The sequence below is a fragment of the Medicago truncatula genome, chromosome 1 (genome assembly GCF_003473485.1).
Source record: "Medicago truncatula cultivar Jemalong A17 chromosome 1, MtrunA17r5.0-ANR, whole genome shotgun sequence".
Lineage (NCBI taxonomy): Eukaryota > Viridiplantae > Streptophyta > Magnoliopsida > Fabales > Fabaceae > Medicago > Medicago truncatula.
Genome location: NC_053042.1, coordinates 39,982,106 through 40,002,291, shown reverse-complemented (window position 1 = coordinate 40,002,291; position 20,186 = coordinate 39,982,106). Strand labels below are relative to the sequence as shown.

Sequence of the window (20,186 nt, the reverse complement as noted above, 5' to 3'; positions counted from 1 at the left end):
ATTCAGAGTGTTATTGCGCTTTTAAATGATGAATTTAATTAACATGGATAGAACTCAGGGGGAGCTTACAAACCTCACCTTAAAGTACTATTGGACTCAGGGGGAGCTTACAAACCTCATACCCTTATACTCAACTTGTTAATTAGATTAACAACAATTGCACATTTTAAATACTAATGTTTGTCATCATCAAAAAGGGGGAGATTGTTGGAACAAAATGTGTTTAACATTACCCTCTGATAGTTTTGATGATAACAAAGTATTAAAAATTGTCAATTGGATATGTTAATATTTGTTCAAGTGTACAGGACCATAGACAAAAATTTGACATCTTAAAAAGGTTCTGGAAGAACAAAAGAGAGCAAAGGAATCAACAAAAAGGAAGCTTGAAGCATCTGAAGAGAAGCGCTCCTGAAGACAAAAGTGCTCCTGAAGCAATGATGTCATCAGAAGCATCTCCACCAGAAGCTGAAGATCACCAGAAGCTGTCTCATCAGAAGATACAAGACTTAAAGTTTCAAAGGTTGTTCAATGGATTTAATCTCATCTAAACAATGCAGAAGACTGGAAAAGTGGAGCAACAACTATTTTGAAAGGATTTGAAGCATTGGATGCTTGTTCTTCAAAGAGCGTTGACAAAGTACAATTGTACGAAGTGTACAACCACTACCTCCACTACTCTGTTTTTGTCTCTGCTACAAGACAAGAAAAACAGCTCTGCCTGCAACGATGTTCCTTCATAAGTGGAATGGATTTAAAATTGATCATTCATAGGACAATAACCATATCAGGAAAAAGATAATTGGTGATTGATCAAAAGCTTCAAACGACACTATTTTGATGTGCTGACAATTCACAACGTCTCTTCCACACCTCTATATAAAGGAGTGAAGACTTAGAGAATGGAAATGCATGAAAAAGGACTCAACAACAATTTACAAAGTGTCAAAGCTCTGCTGAAATTGTTCTGCATTCAAAGTTCATATCTTAGAAATTCTAGAGTCTTAAGAGTCTGTATCTGATTTGTATTGTGAACACCACTGAATGTATATCAAGTGTTCAACCTCAAACATTTTTCTATGTAATTCTGTTTGAATTAGAAGTCTCTTGTAGTTGTGCTTGAGCATTAGAAGTCTCTTGATTGTGTTTAGGAGCATAGAAAGTCTCTTGCAGTTGTGCTTGAGCATTTGAAGTCTCTTGCTAGTTTTAGCAGTGAGCAATTGTAATCAGATATTACATAGTGAACTCTCCTTGGAAGTGCAAGGGGGCCAGGGCTAACTTCCGGTTTGTGGAAGGAACCTGTATAATTGCTTTGTTTCTTTCTTCTCTCTCTGTTTTTTATCCGCTGCATCTAGTCCCGAACATCACTTCATAAGTAAAACTCTATCGACTTATGATCAGTGTTTTCAGCTTAAGAGAAAAAGAAGAAAAAGCCAACACAATTCAACCCCCCCCCCCCCCCTCGTGTTTTTCTCACCTTCATTTTCTTTTGTTTCCAGCAATAATTTTTGGTGGGAGAATGGGTAGGTGGAGAGGTGGGTAGGTGGGATCTGCACTGTTTCAAACCTGGATGGAGGATTTTAGTTAAGGGTGAAGACCGGTGGATTGTGATTAAGGGTATGGTTTTTAACTAATCTATGGTTGAAGAAGGTTAAAGGGTACCAAAAGGAGACTTAATTTTTAATGGAGTTTTTTTGTGTGGTGGTGAGGTTTTGGTTATGGCGATGATGAAGAGAAGCGTGTGGGTTATTTTTATTTTGGGGGTTTTTTCCTCCTTTTCTTCCTCTATCGCTCATGGTGATCTTAGATATGGGTCCATCTCTGATGACGCTAGCTTGTGCCAATTTTGAGTTGACAATTGGCTTGTGGCTTGATTTTAGGTTGTTCTTGTTTTTGGAATGTAATTGAGTTGAGCCCTTTTTTCGATCAGGTTTTATTTGCGCTACCGCTCCACTTGTCGACCGCCTTAGGGATTTGTTTCCTAGGATTTAGTGTCTACTTCCAAATTATTTGGGATGGTTATGGTGTTTTCTCCGGTAAACTGGGAGTTAAGGGGTGTCTTAGTGAATTATTTTTGGAGTTTGGTGGGTCGATCGCTTTTGATTTGAGATCGGAAGTCAGTTTCTTGATTCAAGTCTTTGGACTTGTTATGGTGTGTTCTCAGGCGGGTCGGGAGTCAAGTGGTGGTGGAATCAGAAGAAGAGTTGGAATAAGTCACTTTTTAGTGTTTAATTCGGCTCGGTTGTGGTGATGAGAAGATGGGGTTCTGTTTTCAATGATTTGGATTGGTTGGATGGTCTTTTTGAGCGATTTGCTTAGCAGCAATCAATAGGTCGTTGATTTTTGTTTTTGTGGTCATTCATGAGGAAGTGTTGGGGTTACGTCTTTGATTTAAGTGTTGGCTTTGATTTTGGTAATTTGTTTTCTTATTGGTGGTGTTTGGTGGTATCCCTCAGTTAGGTGGTGTTTGTATTTGTGTTTTTATTGGTGCTCCGTCTTTATACAACACTGTTTCCTTGTAGATTATGTCTACTGATCCTTGTTCGTCTTATGCATAGACTTGATTATTGATAAATTTTGTAGTTAAGAAAAAAATCATAAATGTAGTTAATTGTAAAAAATAAAAAAGAGGAAATGTAGAACTTTGGTACAAGTTGCAGCTTTGAGTCAAGTGGGTCAAAACTCAAAAAAGTAAAAGGAAAAATGGCAGGTAACAATGTACATAGGGCTAGAAATTATTGAGTCCATGTAAGTTGTAACAACAAGAGCATGACATATCTCTTTCTACAACTCATTGCAAGCTGGTTAATACTTGCAACTTACACCACTTACCCCACCCTCTTCCTATTTCCCTCTCATCATTCCTCCCGTACACCAAAAGCTTGTTCTTTTCTTTCCTTTTAGCCATCTTTAACCTTAAATTCAGCCCTCATACATACACACGCACACATGTAGAACTTCAATAATATTGTAACCATATATTTTAGAATTTAATTCTTATACAGGGTTAGTATAAAGATATTTTACAATGTCAAACAAATCGTAATCATTAGATTATTAAAAATGTTTGATTTTAATTATAACTATTTTTATTTTATAGATTGATTGTGATTTGATGAAAGTATATAACTTTTTTTATCAAAACTTAAACGTTATAGTTTATCACCTTCAAATATATGCTAGTGAAAAATATTTAAGGTTCTCATTCATCTTTTCTAAAACTTATTTCTATCCTAGCTAATATGGTAATTCACGTATACTCTATAGTACTCTATTAGGTTTTTTTTTCTTCCTTTCTATACATTGAATTTAACTTGTCTTTAATATAAGAGTAGAGTTTTTTTGTACCAACAAAGACCGATAGATATCACTTTTTATTCGTATGTTATCTCTTTTTAATATGAGAGTATAATTTTTCCTAATATACTCTATAGTTAGGTGCAAATCTTAATGAACGAAAATGAAATTAAAAGAGTAAAATAAACAAAGTTAACAAGAAAAGGGGCGCACAAATTTTAAAAAATTGTAATGTTAATACTTAGATCATAACATTGATGAATTGAAGAGAGTGTAGTCTTAAAAAAAAAAATGCAAAGGATGAGAAAGTGGAAAGTAAATCCAGAAAGGTGGGGGAAATATTCTTATTGTTGGTGTTGTTAGATCCAAAATAAACAAGTAATAGTAGGGCCAACATGTGGAATCAATAAATTGAAATATCAACACCTCTTAAATAGATTAGAGAAGAGAGTTCAATATCCATCATTCATCACTACATAACAATAACATAAGTAAATAACTAGTAAGAAATAGTCTTTCAAAAAGAGAGGGGTCTGGGATGAAGTTGTACTATAGCATACTGTATTCCTTTGTACCATGTGAAGATTCCCATCCTTAAAATAAATACTAATTGGTCCCATCTTCTGCATGTTTTCACGTGTCCTGCCATATGGATGCCGTTAATTACACCATCATGACCATCAGCTACTGCATAGGATTCGAATGGCCCAGTCACAACCTAAATTATTTATTTCTTGTTTTTCTTATATACTTTTAATTTTATAAAAATAAAAAATAATTAGTATCATTCTCTATTTAACACTCTTTGATACTCATTTTTTTCCTATGAATACGTCAGAAATACAATAGATTCCACATAAAATAATGAGATTTATTTAAATTTCATCAAATAAAATAGTAAATTCTAAAAGAGAAGGACCATAACATTTCTCTTTAATTTTATCATATATCATTTTCCCATTTCCTGTACCTCCCTCATCCTCCAGGCGCGTCTTGTTCAAACCCCCAATCATATATGATCATAATTCTAATTCATATACATCATATCACATATAATCATATGATATAATTGAACTAGCTATTTGATTTTGTCAACAAAAAAATATAGCTAGGGGATATTTCTACTTGTCTCTAGTTTCCCTCCCGCTGAAGTAACTGCATTATTTTCATCATTGAATGCAAACCAGCAACACAATAATCTTCGATTTTACTATTGGGATTTTATCTTCAATTTTAATATTGATAATACCTTTTTTAGGTAGATATTGCTAGCACTTTTTTTTATTTTTTTTGAAAGAAGATATTGCTAGCACTTGATGATCAAATAAATTAGAAAATAGCATTCTCTAATTTTCAAATAATACCCACAAAATTATTTTTCTCTTTAACCATATGATTTGTGAGAGTGATGAGACTTGTTGAAGCTACCTAAATTTCTTGATCAGAAGGTCATGTAATACTATACGATAAAGATGAGTTTGGATTTTATTTAAAAATGGAAAAAAGAGTGAAATGCAATGAATATAGCCTTTATTTGTAACGTGGTTTGATTGACTTGTTCAAGAAAACACATTTTATTTGTAACGTGGTTTTCCAGATACAAAATTTGACATCAAATTTGTAGGTATATTTTTGCCATTAAAAAATTGTGTATATTATGATTGCCAAGTTTTATATTGTTTTTACTTTTTTACTATCAAAAAAAGAAAACTTTTATATTGTTTTTCAACACCACACACATCTGAGTTATATTTTATATGGTATCGAAATAGTGTCTAATTTTTATATTAAATAACGGATCTGGGATGTGTGTTGACATAATTTAGCAGCTATATGCAGTCGCACATATCTCAAACATTTAGTTAAGACTGCATCATCGAGATTTCAAACTCGATTTAAATTAAAAGAAATTTAGAATAAGTTTTAAAATTTAGACTGTTTGATTTTGATCAGGCGGCCGAAATGTGTGTGACTACAACTAACCCCAATCCAAATAACACACCTAATTAGAATATAATCATGTGTTAAGGGTGGTGAATTCACTTTCTTCTAAAAGGGTGTGGTGGTGGGCTATCTTTTCCCTTACATACAAGGACAAATTTTTTGATAAACGTGATAGAGAGAGGCAGAGACAAAACAGAGAAATAGATAGATAGAGAGAAGGGTAGAGGGTTTTGTAAAGTTGCTTTGCTTGTATATCATTTTGCTCATTTAATTTACAGTGAGCATAGGAATTGAATTGAAGAGTTAGTGTAAAGTTGAGAGCGTATTCTTTAGTCTTTACACACACACACACACAGAAAACACAAACATGTATGATGGAGTCCCTGACCAATTCCACCAATTCATAACTCCAAGAACTTCTTCATCATCACTACCTCTTCACTTACCTTTCCCTCTTTCAACACCAAACAATACCTTCCCTCCTTTTGATCCTTATAATCAACAAAACCATCCTTCTCAACATCACCAATTGCCACTCCAAGTTCAACCTAATCTCTTGCACCCTTTACACCCTCACAAAGATGATGAAGATAAGGAACAAAACTCTACACCTTCAATGAACAACTTCCAAATTGACAGAGATCAAAGACAAATACTTCCTCAACTCATTGATCCTTGGACTAATGATGAAGTTCTTGCACTTTTGAAGATCAGATCCAGCATGGAGAGTTGGTTCCCAGATTTCACTTGGGAACATGTCTCAAGGTATACATACAAATATATCATTGTAATTCTAACATCTCCTTCACTTCATCCATTTAATCAAGTCATTAACAATCATACCAATAATTAATAAATTCATATATGAGCTAGATATTTATAAATCGTAACTAATGTATATTCTTAATACTAGTTTTACTAACATTTGCGTGTGTATTATTAAAAAAAAGTATCCATGTGGTAGACAAAGACACACGTGCACCTTCAATTCAGCTCACAAACACTGACACCACGAGACACACACCTCGAGAGAAATAGGACCAAAAATTGAAGGAACAGAATTTGTCTATTATTACTATGTATGTATTGAATACGCTTGTGTGTTAGAGTAATTCAATGCTTTTTAATTCTATGATTAATTGTTTTTTTTGGATTTATATATTTACGGTGTGCACAGGAAGCTAGCAGAGGTTGGTTATAAACGTAGTGCTGAAAAATGCAAGGAAAAATTTGAAGAAGAAAGCAGATTTTTCAACAACATTAATCATAATCAAAATAGTTTTGGTAAGAATTTTAGGTTTGTTACTGAGCTGGAAGAGGTTTATCAAGGTGGTGGGGGTGAGAATAACAAAAATCTAGTTGAGGCTGAAAAGCAAAACGAGGTGCAAGACAAAATGGACCCTCATGAAGAGGATTCAAGAATGGATGATGTATTGGTGTCAAAGAAAAGTGAAGAAGAGGTAGTTGAGAAAGGTACTACAAATGATGAGAAGAAGAGGAAAAGATCAGGTGATGATAGATTTGAAGTGTTTAAGGGTTTTTGTGAGAGTGTTGTAAAGAAAATGATGGATCAACAAGAAGAAATGCACAACAAGCTTATTGAAGATATGGTTAAAAGAGATGAAGAGAAGTTTAGTAGAGAAGAAGCTTGGAAGAAACAAGAGATGGAGAAAATGAACAAAGAGCTTGAGTTGATGGCACATGAACAAGCTATTGCTGGTGATAGACAAGCACATATAATTCAATTCTTGAACAAATTCTCGACAAGTGCTAATTCTTCATCCCTAACTTCAATGTCAACTCAACTTCAAGCTTATTTAGCAACATTAACTTCAAACTCTTCTTCTTCAACATTGCACTCACAAAACCCTAATCCTGAAACTCTTAAAAAAACTCTTCAACCAATACCTGAAAACCCTAGCTCAACCCTTCCTTCTTCTTCTACTACTTTGGTGGCTCAACCTCGCAACAACAATCCTATTTCTTCATATAGCCTTATATCGAGCGGCGAGAGAGACGATATTGGTAGAAGATGGCCAAAAGATGAAGTGTTGGCATTGATAAACTTGAGGTGCAACAACAACAATGAAGAAAAGGAAGGAAACAGCAATAACAAGGCACCACTTTGGGAGAGAATTTCACAAGGAATGTTGGAGTTAGGATACAAGAGAAGTGCAAAGAGATGCAAAGAGAAGTGGGAGAATATCAACAAGTATTTCAGAAAAACAAAGGATGCTAATAGGAAAAGATCACTTGATTCAAGAACTTGTCCTTACTTTCATCTATTGACCAATCTTTATAACCAAGGTAAACTTGTTCTTCAATCTGATCAAAAGCAAGAAAGCAATAACGTGAATGTGCCTGAAGAAAATGTTGTTCAAGAGAAAGCAAAACAAGATGAAAACCAAGATGGTGCAGGTGAGTCTTCTCAAGTGGGGCCTCCAAGCTGGTAATTTCACTATATATGCAGCAGGTTCATTATCGAGGTGATAAAACTTTTATGCATGTACCTTCTTTGGATTTTGATGATCAGTTTTCATTTTCATTGATTTGTAGATTTTCAGTGACATATAATAAGTACAACTTCTTTTTAATATCTTCTGCGTCAATTGTTTTTTATAAACAAATATTAGTTATTACTATGTTATATTATGAATATTGTGTTATTTCAACATCAAAATATAGACATCGTTTGCGACATAATACATGTTTCCCTATCTTTCATTTGTTTTTTTTTTTCTACAACTTATATACATATTTCAAAAATATGCAACAAATAAAAATTGTATTTAACATCAAAATTTTGATGTCTAAAGTTCATTCCTCTATTAATAATCAGGATTTGAATTACGTATCTCCTTCTAAAACTCATTCAGGCATCTAAATTTAATAAGTTAAAATAGACCTTAGACCTTGGGGATATATTTTCTGTACTAATTAATTTTGATGGTGGCCACCTCTCTAAGGTAGTAGTACTATATATTAATGATTTTGAATTTAATTTGAAAAACATAGATTTTTTTTTAGCACCGACAGCTTGAGGAATATGAGCAATATTATTTCAGTACCGGTGTAAGTATAATTTTGTATATTCCATTTCTTCTTTCTTTTTTCTTTAGGGGTCAATGTTATGTGTTTAATAAGAAACACATCGAGCCTCTGAAAAATAAAGGAAGTGAAGGCAAAACATTCTTTAGGACATTCTCCACTTTACTCTAGTCAGAACTAATAAAAAAAATTGAAGATTTACCAGCCTTTTTTGTTCAAGTACACATGAAAAATAAGTTGAAGTTTATGCAAGCTGAATTCCCGCCCAAATTGATTTATTTTCATAATGTCGTGAATTTTGACTTTTATAAAACAATTTATTTATTGGGAGAGAACTTTTTCAACCAAAATTATTAAGCAATTTCTTATTCAAAAGTGGTAAACACTACCCGGAAAGGGTTTTTTGTTTTTTTTGGAAAAAGAATAAAATAAATTTGATATGACTAATTGACAAACTGCATGTAATTTGGATTCACTATTGTTAGAGGGGAAAATGATTTATTAAATTTAGAAAATGAGGATATTTTAGAATGCATGTAATTCAGAATATTTGAGCCATGTTTAATTTACAGTTCCAAGTGAATGAATGATACCATGCATTTCGATCTATCGTTGTCACGAGTGCATATATTTGCGTGTCAAAATTGTGTTATTCTTTTCTGATGGATTAATTCCAATCTTTGCAGTTTGATTCCCTAGAAATTAATCTCCTTATGGACGATGATCACGGAAATTAGTGTGATTTATTTTAAACCACCAATTAACTTCGTTTTTTCTACTACTAGGGGATCATTGTCACACCATCAGTCACTGTCCTTGCTGCTTTCACATAGGGCGTAGTCTGATTTTTCAGATTTAATTTTCTGATATTCTACCATCATATCATCATTTCAATTTTGCATTTGACAACTTGTATGGAAATTATGGCAACGGTTATTGGCAACACGCAATTTCACTGCAAACAATCTTAATCTTTGATTTAAGATTAGATATTCCACACAATTAATTGATCTTAATCGTCAATTTAGTAAATTTAGTTTGAGGGTTAAGACATTGCTTTAGGCCTCTAAAAAAATTACTTTGTCTAAGGATTTTATGCTTGGTTGAATTAAGTAGTGTATGTTGTCTTTTTTTCCTTATTACACTGCGGAGCTCTTTTTTATTTTATTTATGGTTCGACAAAACAAGTATTACTTTATCAATGAGAGTATTATTTGTTTAAATACAAAAATTGTTCTTTAGTTAAAAAAAATGTTATCTATAAAATCATAATAGCGAACTCATAACAAGTAATTTTCATACATTTTGTCAAAAAAAGTAATTTTCATACATATAGATAATTAATACATTTTTGTATTTTATTACAAAATAAAGCTTCTGGTTGATTTTTTTAAAATATTATTTTTCATTTGTTACTCTTTCATGAGTAAAAGACTTTATTTTAATCAACATGTTGAGAAAGCTGACAACATGACTCTAAAAAAATCTCGAATTTGATTCCTTGAATCGTCAATTTGATGGAACAATCCCACAGAGCTCCAAAAAACAAAATCCTATGAATACCTTGAGACGCATATAGAAGGACCAGCCCATCGTCTAATCCAAATCCAAAGTGTATCAAAGATAGTCGATAATTTTTTTTTGAAGAAGCTAAATTAGCCCACCTAAATTGGCGCTAGGAAGGATCAAACTTGAGACCTCAAGGAGGAGCACACTCTCAGGTCCCAAGTCAATACCACAAAGATAGTCGATATTAACATCGCAATTAAAAATATAATCTTTTTCGATGCAAATGACAAAAAAATATGAAGGAAAATAAAGTATAAAATAACAATGCTATATCTGAAGTTTTGACATTTCTCTCTAAATTTAGAGGCTCCACATCTGATGCAACAAGGAACAATGTTATGTGTACTTTTACTATTTTTTCAACACGCATTCAACATTTATTATATTATCAACGTAACACGTTTGTCACATTACATTACTCTATTTCTTTTTCTCTCAAGATGTAAAGTAGGTGTTTGAGTGTTTGATTTTTTTCCATAGTGAGAAAATAAAAAAGAAATTACAAGACCAAAACCATAAACCGCTATATTAATATGGACCAAAACCAAAAACAACTATTATTTTTTTGAAAAATGGTTTGTGTACACCCCTTAGAATGAATACACCTTAAAACAAAGAGTAAAAAAAAAAAAAAAAAATGATTAATGTAATATGTTTTTTATACAAACAATTAATGTAATATATTGATGATGTGATAGGAAAAAAGATATATGGATAAAATGAAGTGCTAAATAAATGTATAGAATTTAGAGGTGTCCATTTGTGTTGTATTTTTTTTTTAGAGGATTTCTTGTATGTTTTTATGCTATAGATAAGTAAGGTTTTTATCTGTCATGAATCGAGTCATGTTAATCGCTGAATCAATTTTGAGTTGCTCAAATTCTTGAGTTGCTAAATATGAGGTTAAAATGGTGATTGATTGTAAACCGTTAAGAATTTGTCACATCTCGATAGTACTATTCTATGGAAAATACACCGTAAAAGATTGGAAAGACCCACAAAAAGTACTTGCACTAAAATTTATATATACCACTAATAATAGGTAAACACAACTACTGTTATCCAATCAAAGCACGAATTAGCACCTAAAAAATATAACCATTTTTTGAAAGACAAAAAAAAATGTATGTAGTTTATAGTAATTTGAAATGTCCAAGTATATTCTACAAATTGATGACTTACATATAGTCTCAAAACGATATAGTTTAAGTAGTGTGGGTTGTCTTCTTTGCCTAAGCATATGATTTCTCATTTGTTACTCACTCTTTCTTAAGTAAATTCTTGAGTCGTCAATTTGAGGGAGTAATTTTACAGCGTACTCCAAAAAAATATGAGCATATTCTCAAAACACTAGGTCACAACATATCATGTGAGTGAAATGTCTAAGAATAAAACGCAAGTCACACAGCATGTGACTAAAATGTCTAAGCATATTTAAAGGAAAGGAAAAAAAAGACTAAGCATGTATCAATCACAATTTTGAACACAATTGGTTCAATTTTTTGCATTGTTTATAGTAATTTGAAATATGATCTATGTTATTAACTATGTATTGTTTTATTTAGAAGAATATTATTTCAACAACTTTTTTTCAATACAATTAGAATATACAAATAAATATAGATATTAACACCAAAACTAAAACAATAGAAAGAAAAAATAAAAATAAGACGATGTAAGTATGAGAAGGAAGATTATTATAAAAGTTGTCAAAAATTATTTTTTAAATATCATTTTTTTTATTCGAATGGTGTATGATTGTTTTTTACGTAGGTGTATGAATTGAATGTAGTAGTGTAGACAGGCACAATACAGCGACAGCACAAGGATGCATATATACGGTGCAACGTTGCTGTTTGGAGGAGGGTCCTATTTTGTCCTTTGATTTTATTATTAAATATTGGTAGCAGCAAACATATCTTAGACTGAAATGAATGAGGGCCCCACAGGTTACTGCACAAACAGACATTTCACACCCTGCCATGCCACGCACAACGTCACATGTGCTACTTTACTGTTCTTTGTCTTCTTCTTCTCTGCCTGCAAAACAGTACCATCCTTGCACGTGTATGTGACGATGTCTTGCTCCCTAAGTCAACGTTCTTGTTTAACAATGGCAATGGCTAGCCAAGCCCACTACCCAGATATTTGGTCCTAAATCTATATAGCCATTTACTTTGGGCCATTCTTAAGAATCTTGCTGTTCCCACCTCATCATTGGCTATGAAGCACCAGGAAGTTACATCTTTACCCCCATCGACAGTCGACTATCGCTGGATTTACACGTAATGGCATTTCAGTAGTTAACTGCCGAGGAACAAGAAATTTTGGCAGTTAACTGCCGCCGACTGAGTTTTTTAGCAATCTCAAAAGTGGGAACAATAAGGTTCCATTCTTAAAAATGCTTTTATTGCTGTCAAATTGGCCCATTTCATGACATATCCTGAGTTGTTGTGCGCATACGATGATTCTACACCTGTTTCGAGCGGTCTGGTGGTGTTGGTTTAAAATTTTAGAATGTATTTCTTTTATAGTCCTAGGTTCAATTCTCTCGGTAACAATTTTAATCAGTTAGTTTGGTTTTTCCAAAAGAAATATATATGGTGATTGTACTATGTCATGTGTTGCTCAAAATGTAGGAAATCACCTACGAGAAGATGGATTCCAATAGATTTCATGCGTAAAATGATATAGTTTATAGTAATTTGAAACGTCTAAGTATATTCTAAGTTGGATGAGCAACACTTGCAAAAATGCACATATGTTACACATGAAGATTCTTGTGTAAGGGACTTATGTTGACAATGGATTTTGTTAGTAAGTGGGTTGAATGGATTATGATATGTGTAGATTTGATGTACTATTGATGCAGACATAATTTGAACCTTGGAGAGAAAAGATTCACTTTGCCATTTGTGAGACCATAGAGTGAGCTTGTCCAAAGGCGCATTCAAAAGGTGATCCTTGTATGACCCAATGATGTTGGCACAAAGGATGTTCTCGCGAAATGATTTTCAAACTATGACATGCTTTCTACACAAAGAACACACATTAGAATTCAATTGTTTTCAAATAGTATAATTTTGTTATCATCAAAACTAAAATTTAGAGTTAGTTATTCTTCAAAGCACTTTTAATTCAACAATATGCTGGAAGTGTGAAGCAAAATCATTAATTGGGGAAGGGTGATGCTCAATGAATGGATGAATGCCTAACCTAAACTTGCTCCCAATCGTTGTAACTAGCATTTTGCCAATGATACCTAATGGCGAATACTTCATGTTAGCAAAAAATGAACTGACATCACCAGTTCGCTTGAAATAAAGTGGATAGACGATTTGCAATTTACAAATTAAAATGTTGCTGTGTAAACTTTAATCATGCAAAACAAAATGTTTCAAACTTTGGTGCTATTTTATTTCATGTATACATTGTTTTTATTACAAAATCATGCATACATCATACTTTTTTTTTTTGTTTGAAAGGATGTATACATCATAATTATTCTTTAATAAACTCTCTTGTTGGATTTACTCAGATATAAGTGAAAAGATTGATCTACGGCTTTACACATATAGTACCTCTAAAAAAAATCCTTGGCACATATAATTCCATCTAAAAGAAGAAATAACGGTAAATTATTTTGTAAGTTGTTTTAATAAACTATATCATAGAACTTATGAAATGAACCCATGATTCTCCTATTCTTCTTAAAAGGGTAAATTTTTAACTAATAGAGTATTTGACAAAAATAACTTATGAAAAATTAGTTGAAAAACACTAATGATAATTTCCAAAAGTTGTTTACATAAATTATACCAAACAATTTCATAAAACATATGTTAGTGGATAAGTTCAAATAAATCGATTCAAACAGACCTACGTCTTACTATTTATGCATTAGTTTAGTTGTGCATATTAGATTCAATCACATACATGTAAAATGTTTTTTTTTTATATTGAGTCTAACAATTAACCGAATACATATGGTTTCGTCAAAAGAAAATAACGAATACATATGGTATAATTTTTATTTTGAGTATAACTCAATTTTACAAAACAAGTCAGTCAAAAAATTGTCTCCACTTATAGATATATGTTCAATCATCTGAATTAACAATATCCAACTTAAGTTATAATAGATCGATGGATGAATGAATCAATTTACAAAAGAAAATATCCATAAGTTATTTATGTACTTTGTTTAATTAATCAACTTATCGACATCTCTATCGACAGCTACCTAGAATTCCTATTTTGAGGTGTCCTACTCAACAGTCCGCCTCTGTAACAGTGCAGAGTTGAAAAATGTTGACTAGTAAAATGGTGGTGGGTACGTACCAGAACTCTTACATCATCATCAGATTGTTGTTTATGTTTATGTTTATGGGAAGCACATTCACATTTCTCTTTTTATTTTAGTATTTTGGTTCCACTTTTGTGCGCGTACTACACTGTCTTAATCGTAATCCCACCGTCCCTTCTTTGGATTTTATATGTTTCTTCTTTTTAAGTTTCACAGCTGCCATTCCCTCCTAAGTTTATGCATTGCACTTTCCCTGGTAATGCTATTCATTTCATAGTGAAATTATGATATGAATTACCTTTATATGCTGTAAATTCTAATATCAATCACGGTTCATTATAGACCAATAGTTTTCTTTTTTTGAGAGGATTTTTTTGACCAAACTAAAATAGATTATATTAACATTGACTGAGAGTCCTTACTAACACAAAGTGTATCATAAAGAACCTCTAAAGTTTACGGTCAGAACGAAACCAAAAAGCTGGGAAACAAGAAAACTTAATCGATGTTCATACAAACAAAAGGGCTCGACCATCACATTAGAGTTTAAACCAATATTGACATTATAAGCTTTCAACCACCAAAAAATAAATGTACCTTGACTTTATCGAACATATGGTGAATTGTGTTTTCCTTAGCCTTAAAAACTTTGTTATTCCGCTCATTTTACATAACCCAAACACAAATAAGTTGCAAGAATGAACGACGAGCTCGCGATCCTTCAGGAAAATGATGATCCTATGATGAATTTGGATCAGCTGATGATATACCAATCCTTTTTTGAGAGAAATTATTGACCGATTTTTAAAATTTCAACGATGATATATGTTGTCGTTTGAAAATATAAGTTAATGATTATGGTCACGTCATTTATTTTATCCGTAAATGCGAATAGAGTCGTAAATTATTTTTCTTATTAAAAGTATTATCGATTGTCGTTAGAATTTTGGATAATTTTAAATACTTATCCGCGGTGGATCGTTGATAAAGCTAAATAATCTTGTCCATTCCATGCCCATGAAATTTTGAAAACACGACGGGATGTGACGTGAAATTCAAATATTAAATTTGTCTTATTCAGTATTCATGATGTATTATTTATTTCTAATCTACAACATCTCGTCCACTCCTCATTAGACATTGGAACTGACTAACTTTATGGAGGCCTACTACAAAATCTTAGATAAAGTTTTTTTAAAAAAAAAAAACAAAATTGATTTTACTTTTCAGAAATATAAGATATTGCTATAATACAAAATAAAAAGACTTAATTCTTGACGGAAAAAAAAAAAAAAAAAAACTTAATTTTCCCTTTTATTTATCATTTTGATCTTTAAATATGTTTTTATTTAGTTAATTTAGTATTCAGATGTTTTTCTAAAAAAAAGGCTAAGAAAATTATATTAAACACAATAAACCTCTCTAACATAAGATATATTAAAGGAGACTTATAATGTGTTTGACTCTTCAATGACGAAAATTAAGTTTATCAAAACTGATTTTGAGTAGGGCTGACAATGAACCGAACCAACTAAAAAATAGTTCGAAATTCGATTCGACAATTTTCTCGTCGAACTTGGTTTATGAACCAAATGAACTGAACTTGAGTTCAAATGAAGTTTGTTAACTAAACGAGCTGAACTTGAACTATATATAATTCGATTCGTTTGGTTCATGAGTTGGCTCGATAATGTATATCCTCTTAAATATACATATATATTGGTAATAGAATAGTATATTTTCAGAATATTCTCAATTATAGTTGCTTATTTATGTTGATTTTTGTTTATTTTATTTGTACTAGTTCTCGTGTAGTTTTAAGTTTCTCCAATATCCTTCTTTTCCCTACTCATAACGTCCTTAATTAAAACCAATTTTGCTTGAGAATTGATATGAATTTGGTAATAGGATGAGCCATATTAGTTTGACGATGGATGAATAATTTTATATTCGCATCAGAATTATGTTTTCTTTTTACTATTTCAATAACTTTGTTATAAAAAATCATATTCCTGCAAACCCATTAAAAAATATAGACCGAAAATAAAAGGAACTGAATATAGTGTAGTCTTCACTATAAGGTTTGCAAATGTAATATACATAACTGATGTCCCACATCGAAAGTTTAGAAAGTAAAGGAATGAAAATTGGCTATAAATAAAATCAAAACAAGAAAGTGCAGCGCATTAGTGGAGTGTTTGGTCTTATAATGACCAACTTCTTACAACCTAATGCAGTTAATATTTTTGTTGGGACTTATGGTAAATTATGTTAGGCATTTAAATTTTTTATGCTCTATGTTAATAGACCTTTAAATTTAATCGAATTAAACCTAATGAGTTGACCGAGTTGTTCGTGAACTACAAACGAGTCGAACTCGAGCTAAAAAAATGTTTGTATCGAACTTGAGTTGAGTTTTGAGCTGAATCAATTCTTATCGAGTCGAGCTCAGATAAGTTCGGATCGACTCGACTCATTTTCAGCCCTAATTTTGAGAAAAGGTGAATTGAACCTAAATTGATTATGTTTGGACACATTTATAGAAGGTGGTTTTCATCAATTGATATTGTTTGGATAGTTTAAACCAAAATTGATTTTAAGGTTATAAGGTGGGAAGCAGAGACTTGACGGTTGTGTCTCACCTCCAGTTTGCAGATGACACTTTGATATTGGATGAAAAATCTTGGGCTAATATTCGGGCCATGCATGCTATTCTTCTTCTCTTTGAAAAATTTTTGGGTTCAAAAGTGAATTTCTCTAAAAGTCATTTAGTCGGTGTGAATGTCGCAACTTCCTGGTTGTCTGAAGCGGCTATGGTGTTGAATTGTAAGGTGGGTTCCATTCCCTTTGTGTGTTTGGGTATCTTTATTGGTGGTAACGCAAGACGCTTGTCTTTTTGGGAGCCACTTATTAATCGCCTTAAGGCTAAACTGTGTTGGAACAAAATGTGTTTCACAATGAACCTTATTAAGTTTTGATGATAACAAGGTATTAAAAATTGTCAATTGGTTATTACTAATAATTGTTCAAGTGTACAGGACCAAAGGCTACTCAAGTTATTTCAATAGGTCTTGGAAGAACAATGGAAAGAAAAAGAAATTCTGAGCATCTGAAGAAAACTGCTCCTGAAGCTAAACTGCTCCTGAAGAGATGACGTCATCAGAAGCAGAAAGTCATCAGAAGCAATATTTTCATCAGAAGCAAAAGTTTTCATCAGAAGCAATATTTTCACCAGAAGCTACATTTGATCCTTTAATCAAACTGAAGATTCAAAGTTGCTGATTCTCAATTCAGTCTTATCAAAGAAGAACGAAGAACTGAAAGGGAGGTATCAACGGATATATGGATAACACTGAGCACTTGTCTCTCATTAATAGAGTTGACAAAGTACAAGTGTACAACCACTACCTCCACTACTCTGTTTTCTGTCTACGCTACAAGACAAAACAACAGCCATGCCTGCAGAATTTGTACAACTCAAGATGGGAATGAATTTGAAGTTTATTCTTCAAAGGACTACACCCAAATCAGGCAAAGGATCACTGGTGGATAATCAAAGGATTTCAAACGACTCTTTAGACGTGCTGATTATCTCAACGTCTCTTTCACGCCTCTATATAAAGGAGTGAAGACTTGAAGATAAAATAGAGATATACATAAGTTCAAAAGCGCCAAAACTCTGTCAATTTGATACTACAAAGCACACTGAATTTCTGCACTGATTTGATACATCTTAGAAATTCATAGTCTAGAGTCTTTTCTGTATTGTATTGTGAACACCACTGATTGTATATCAAGTGTTCAATTCAAACTCAATTCTCTGTATTTTTGTTTGATTAGAAGTCTCTTGCCTGCGTGCTTGAGCATTAGAAGTCTCTTGCTTAGTGCTTGAGCATTGGAAGACTCTTGCGTGTGTGCTTGAGCATAGTTTTGTGAAGTCTCATACTTAGAAAGTATTGAGCAGTTGTAATCTTGTGATTATAGTGAAATCTCCTTGGAAGTGCAAGGGGGACTGGACTACTTCCGTGTTGTGGAAGGAACCAGGATAACTGCTTGTGTCTTTGTCTTTCTTTTCTCTGCTCTGTTCTTTCCGCTGCATATCTGATTCTGATCATTTCATCAGAAGCACTCTCAAACTGCTTCTGAAGTTTTATCAGAAGAAGAATTTTTTTTTAGACAGAAAAAGAAAACACAATTCAACCCCCCCCCCTTCTTGTGTTTTTCTCACCTTCAATTGGTATCAGAGCCTGCTCTGTTATCACAGCACTTAACCGTGTTACAGTTCAAGATCTTTTAGAAAAACATGTCTGGAGATGAGGAATCAGTTACTCCAAAATACACAAGCGTCAAGCATGACTATGATACTGCTGACAAGAAAACAGACTCTGGAAAAGCTCCAAGGTTTAATGGAGATCCAGAAGAGTTTTCTTGGTGGAAAACTAATATGTACAGCTTTATCATGGGATTAGATGAAGAGTTATGGGACATACTGGAAGATGGAGTTGATGACCTGGATTTAGATGAAGAAGGAGCTGCTATAGACAGAAGAATACATACTCCTGCTCAGAAGAAGCTTTATAAGAAACACCACAAGATAAGAGGAATCATTGTGGCTTCTATACCTCGCACCGAATACATGAAAATGAGTGACAAATCTACTGCGAAAGCTATGTTTGCTTCTCTTTGTGCAAACTTTGAAGGCAGCAAGAAAGTAAAAGAGGCTAAAGCTTTGATGCTAGTTCATCAGTATGAACTTTTCAGAATGAAGGATGATGAGAGTATAGAAGAAATGTACTCAAGATTTCAAACTTTAGTTTCTGGATTGCAAATACTGAAGAAAAGCTATGTTTCTTCTGATCATGTTAGTAAGATTTTGAGAAGCCTACCTTCAAGATGGAGACCCAAAGTAACTGCTATTGAGGAAGCTAAGGATCTAAATACTTTAAGTGTTGAAGATCTTGTTAGCTCACTCAAAGTGCATGAAATGAGTCTAAATGAGCATGAAACCTCTAAGAAGAGTAAATCCATTGCTTTACCATCTAAAGGAAAGACCTCAAAGTCTTCCAAAGCCTACAAAGCCAGTGAATCTGAAGAAGAATCACCTGATGGAGATTCTGATGAAGATCAATCTGTAAAGATGGCTATGCTGTCCAACAAGCTTGAGTATCTGGCAAGGAAGCAGAAGAAATTTTTGAGCAAGAAAGGTAGCTACAAGAACTTCAAGAAAGAAGATCAGAAGGGATGCTTCAATTGTAAGAAGCCTGGTCATTTCATTGCTGATTGCCCTGATCTTCAGAAGGAGAAGTTTAAAGGCAAATCCAAGAAATCAAGCTTCAACTCCAGTAAATTCAGAAAGCAAATCAAAAAGAGTTTGATGGCAACCTGGGAAGATTTGGATAGTGAATCTGGTTCTGATAAAGAAGAAGCTGATGATGATGCTAAGGCAGCCGTTGGGTTAGTGGCAACAGTATCATCAGAAGCAGTATCAGAAGCTGAATCAGATTCAGAAGATGAAAATGAGGTATATTCCAAAATCCCTAGACAAGAACTTGTTGATTCTCTAAAAGAACTTTTATCACTGTTTGAACACAGAACCAATGAGTTGACAGATTTAAAAGAAAAATATGTTGATTTGATGAAACAACAAAAGTCAACTCTATTGGAACTGAAAGCTTCTGAAGAAGAACTCAAAGGGTTTAACCTCATATCAACAACATATGAAGATAGACTCAAGAGTCTTTGTCAGAAGCTACAAGAAAAATGTGATAAAGGTTCAGGCAATAAACATGAGATTGCCTTGGATGATTTTATTATGGCTGGAATAGACAGAAGCAAAGTTGCTTCTATGATCTACAGCACATACAAGAACAAAGGCAAAGGGATTGGATATTCTGAGGAGAAATCCAAAGAATACAGTCTCAAGAGCTACTGTGATTGTATCAAGGATGGATTGAAATCCACCTTTGTGCCTGAAGGTACAAATGCTATAACTGCTGTTCAGTCAAAACCTGAAGCTTCAGGT

General features: G+C 32.9%; 1 protein-coding gene across 1 annotated transcript; it reads left to right on the top strand.

The window, feature by feature from the left end:
* Positions 1-5,382: 5,382 nt before the first annotated feature.
* Positions 5,383-7,893, top strand: LOC11410023 (trihelix transcription factor GTL2). Its single transcript, XM_003590955.4, has 2 exons — positions 5,383-6,006; positions 6,419-7,893. Exons 1-2 carry the CDS (start codon positions 5,609-5,611, stop codon positions 7,692-7,694), a joined length of 1,674 nt encoding a protein of 557 aa, XP_003591003.1. The 5' UTR covers positions 5,383-5,608; the 3' UTR covers positions 7,695-7,893.
* The last annotated feature ends 12,293 nt before the right edge of the window (positions 7,894-20,186 follow it).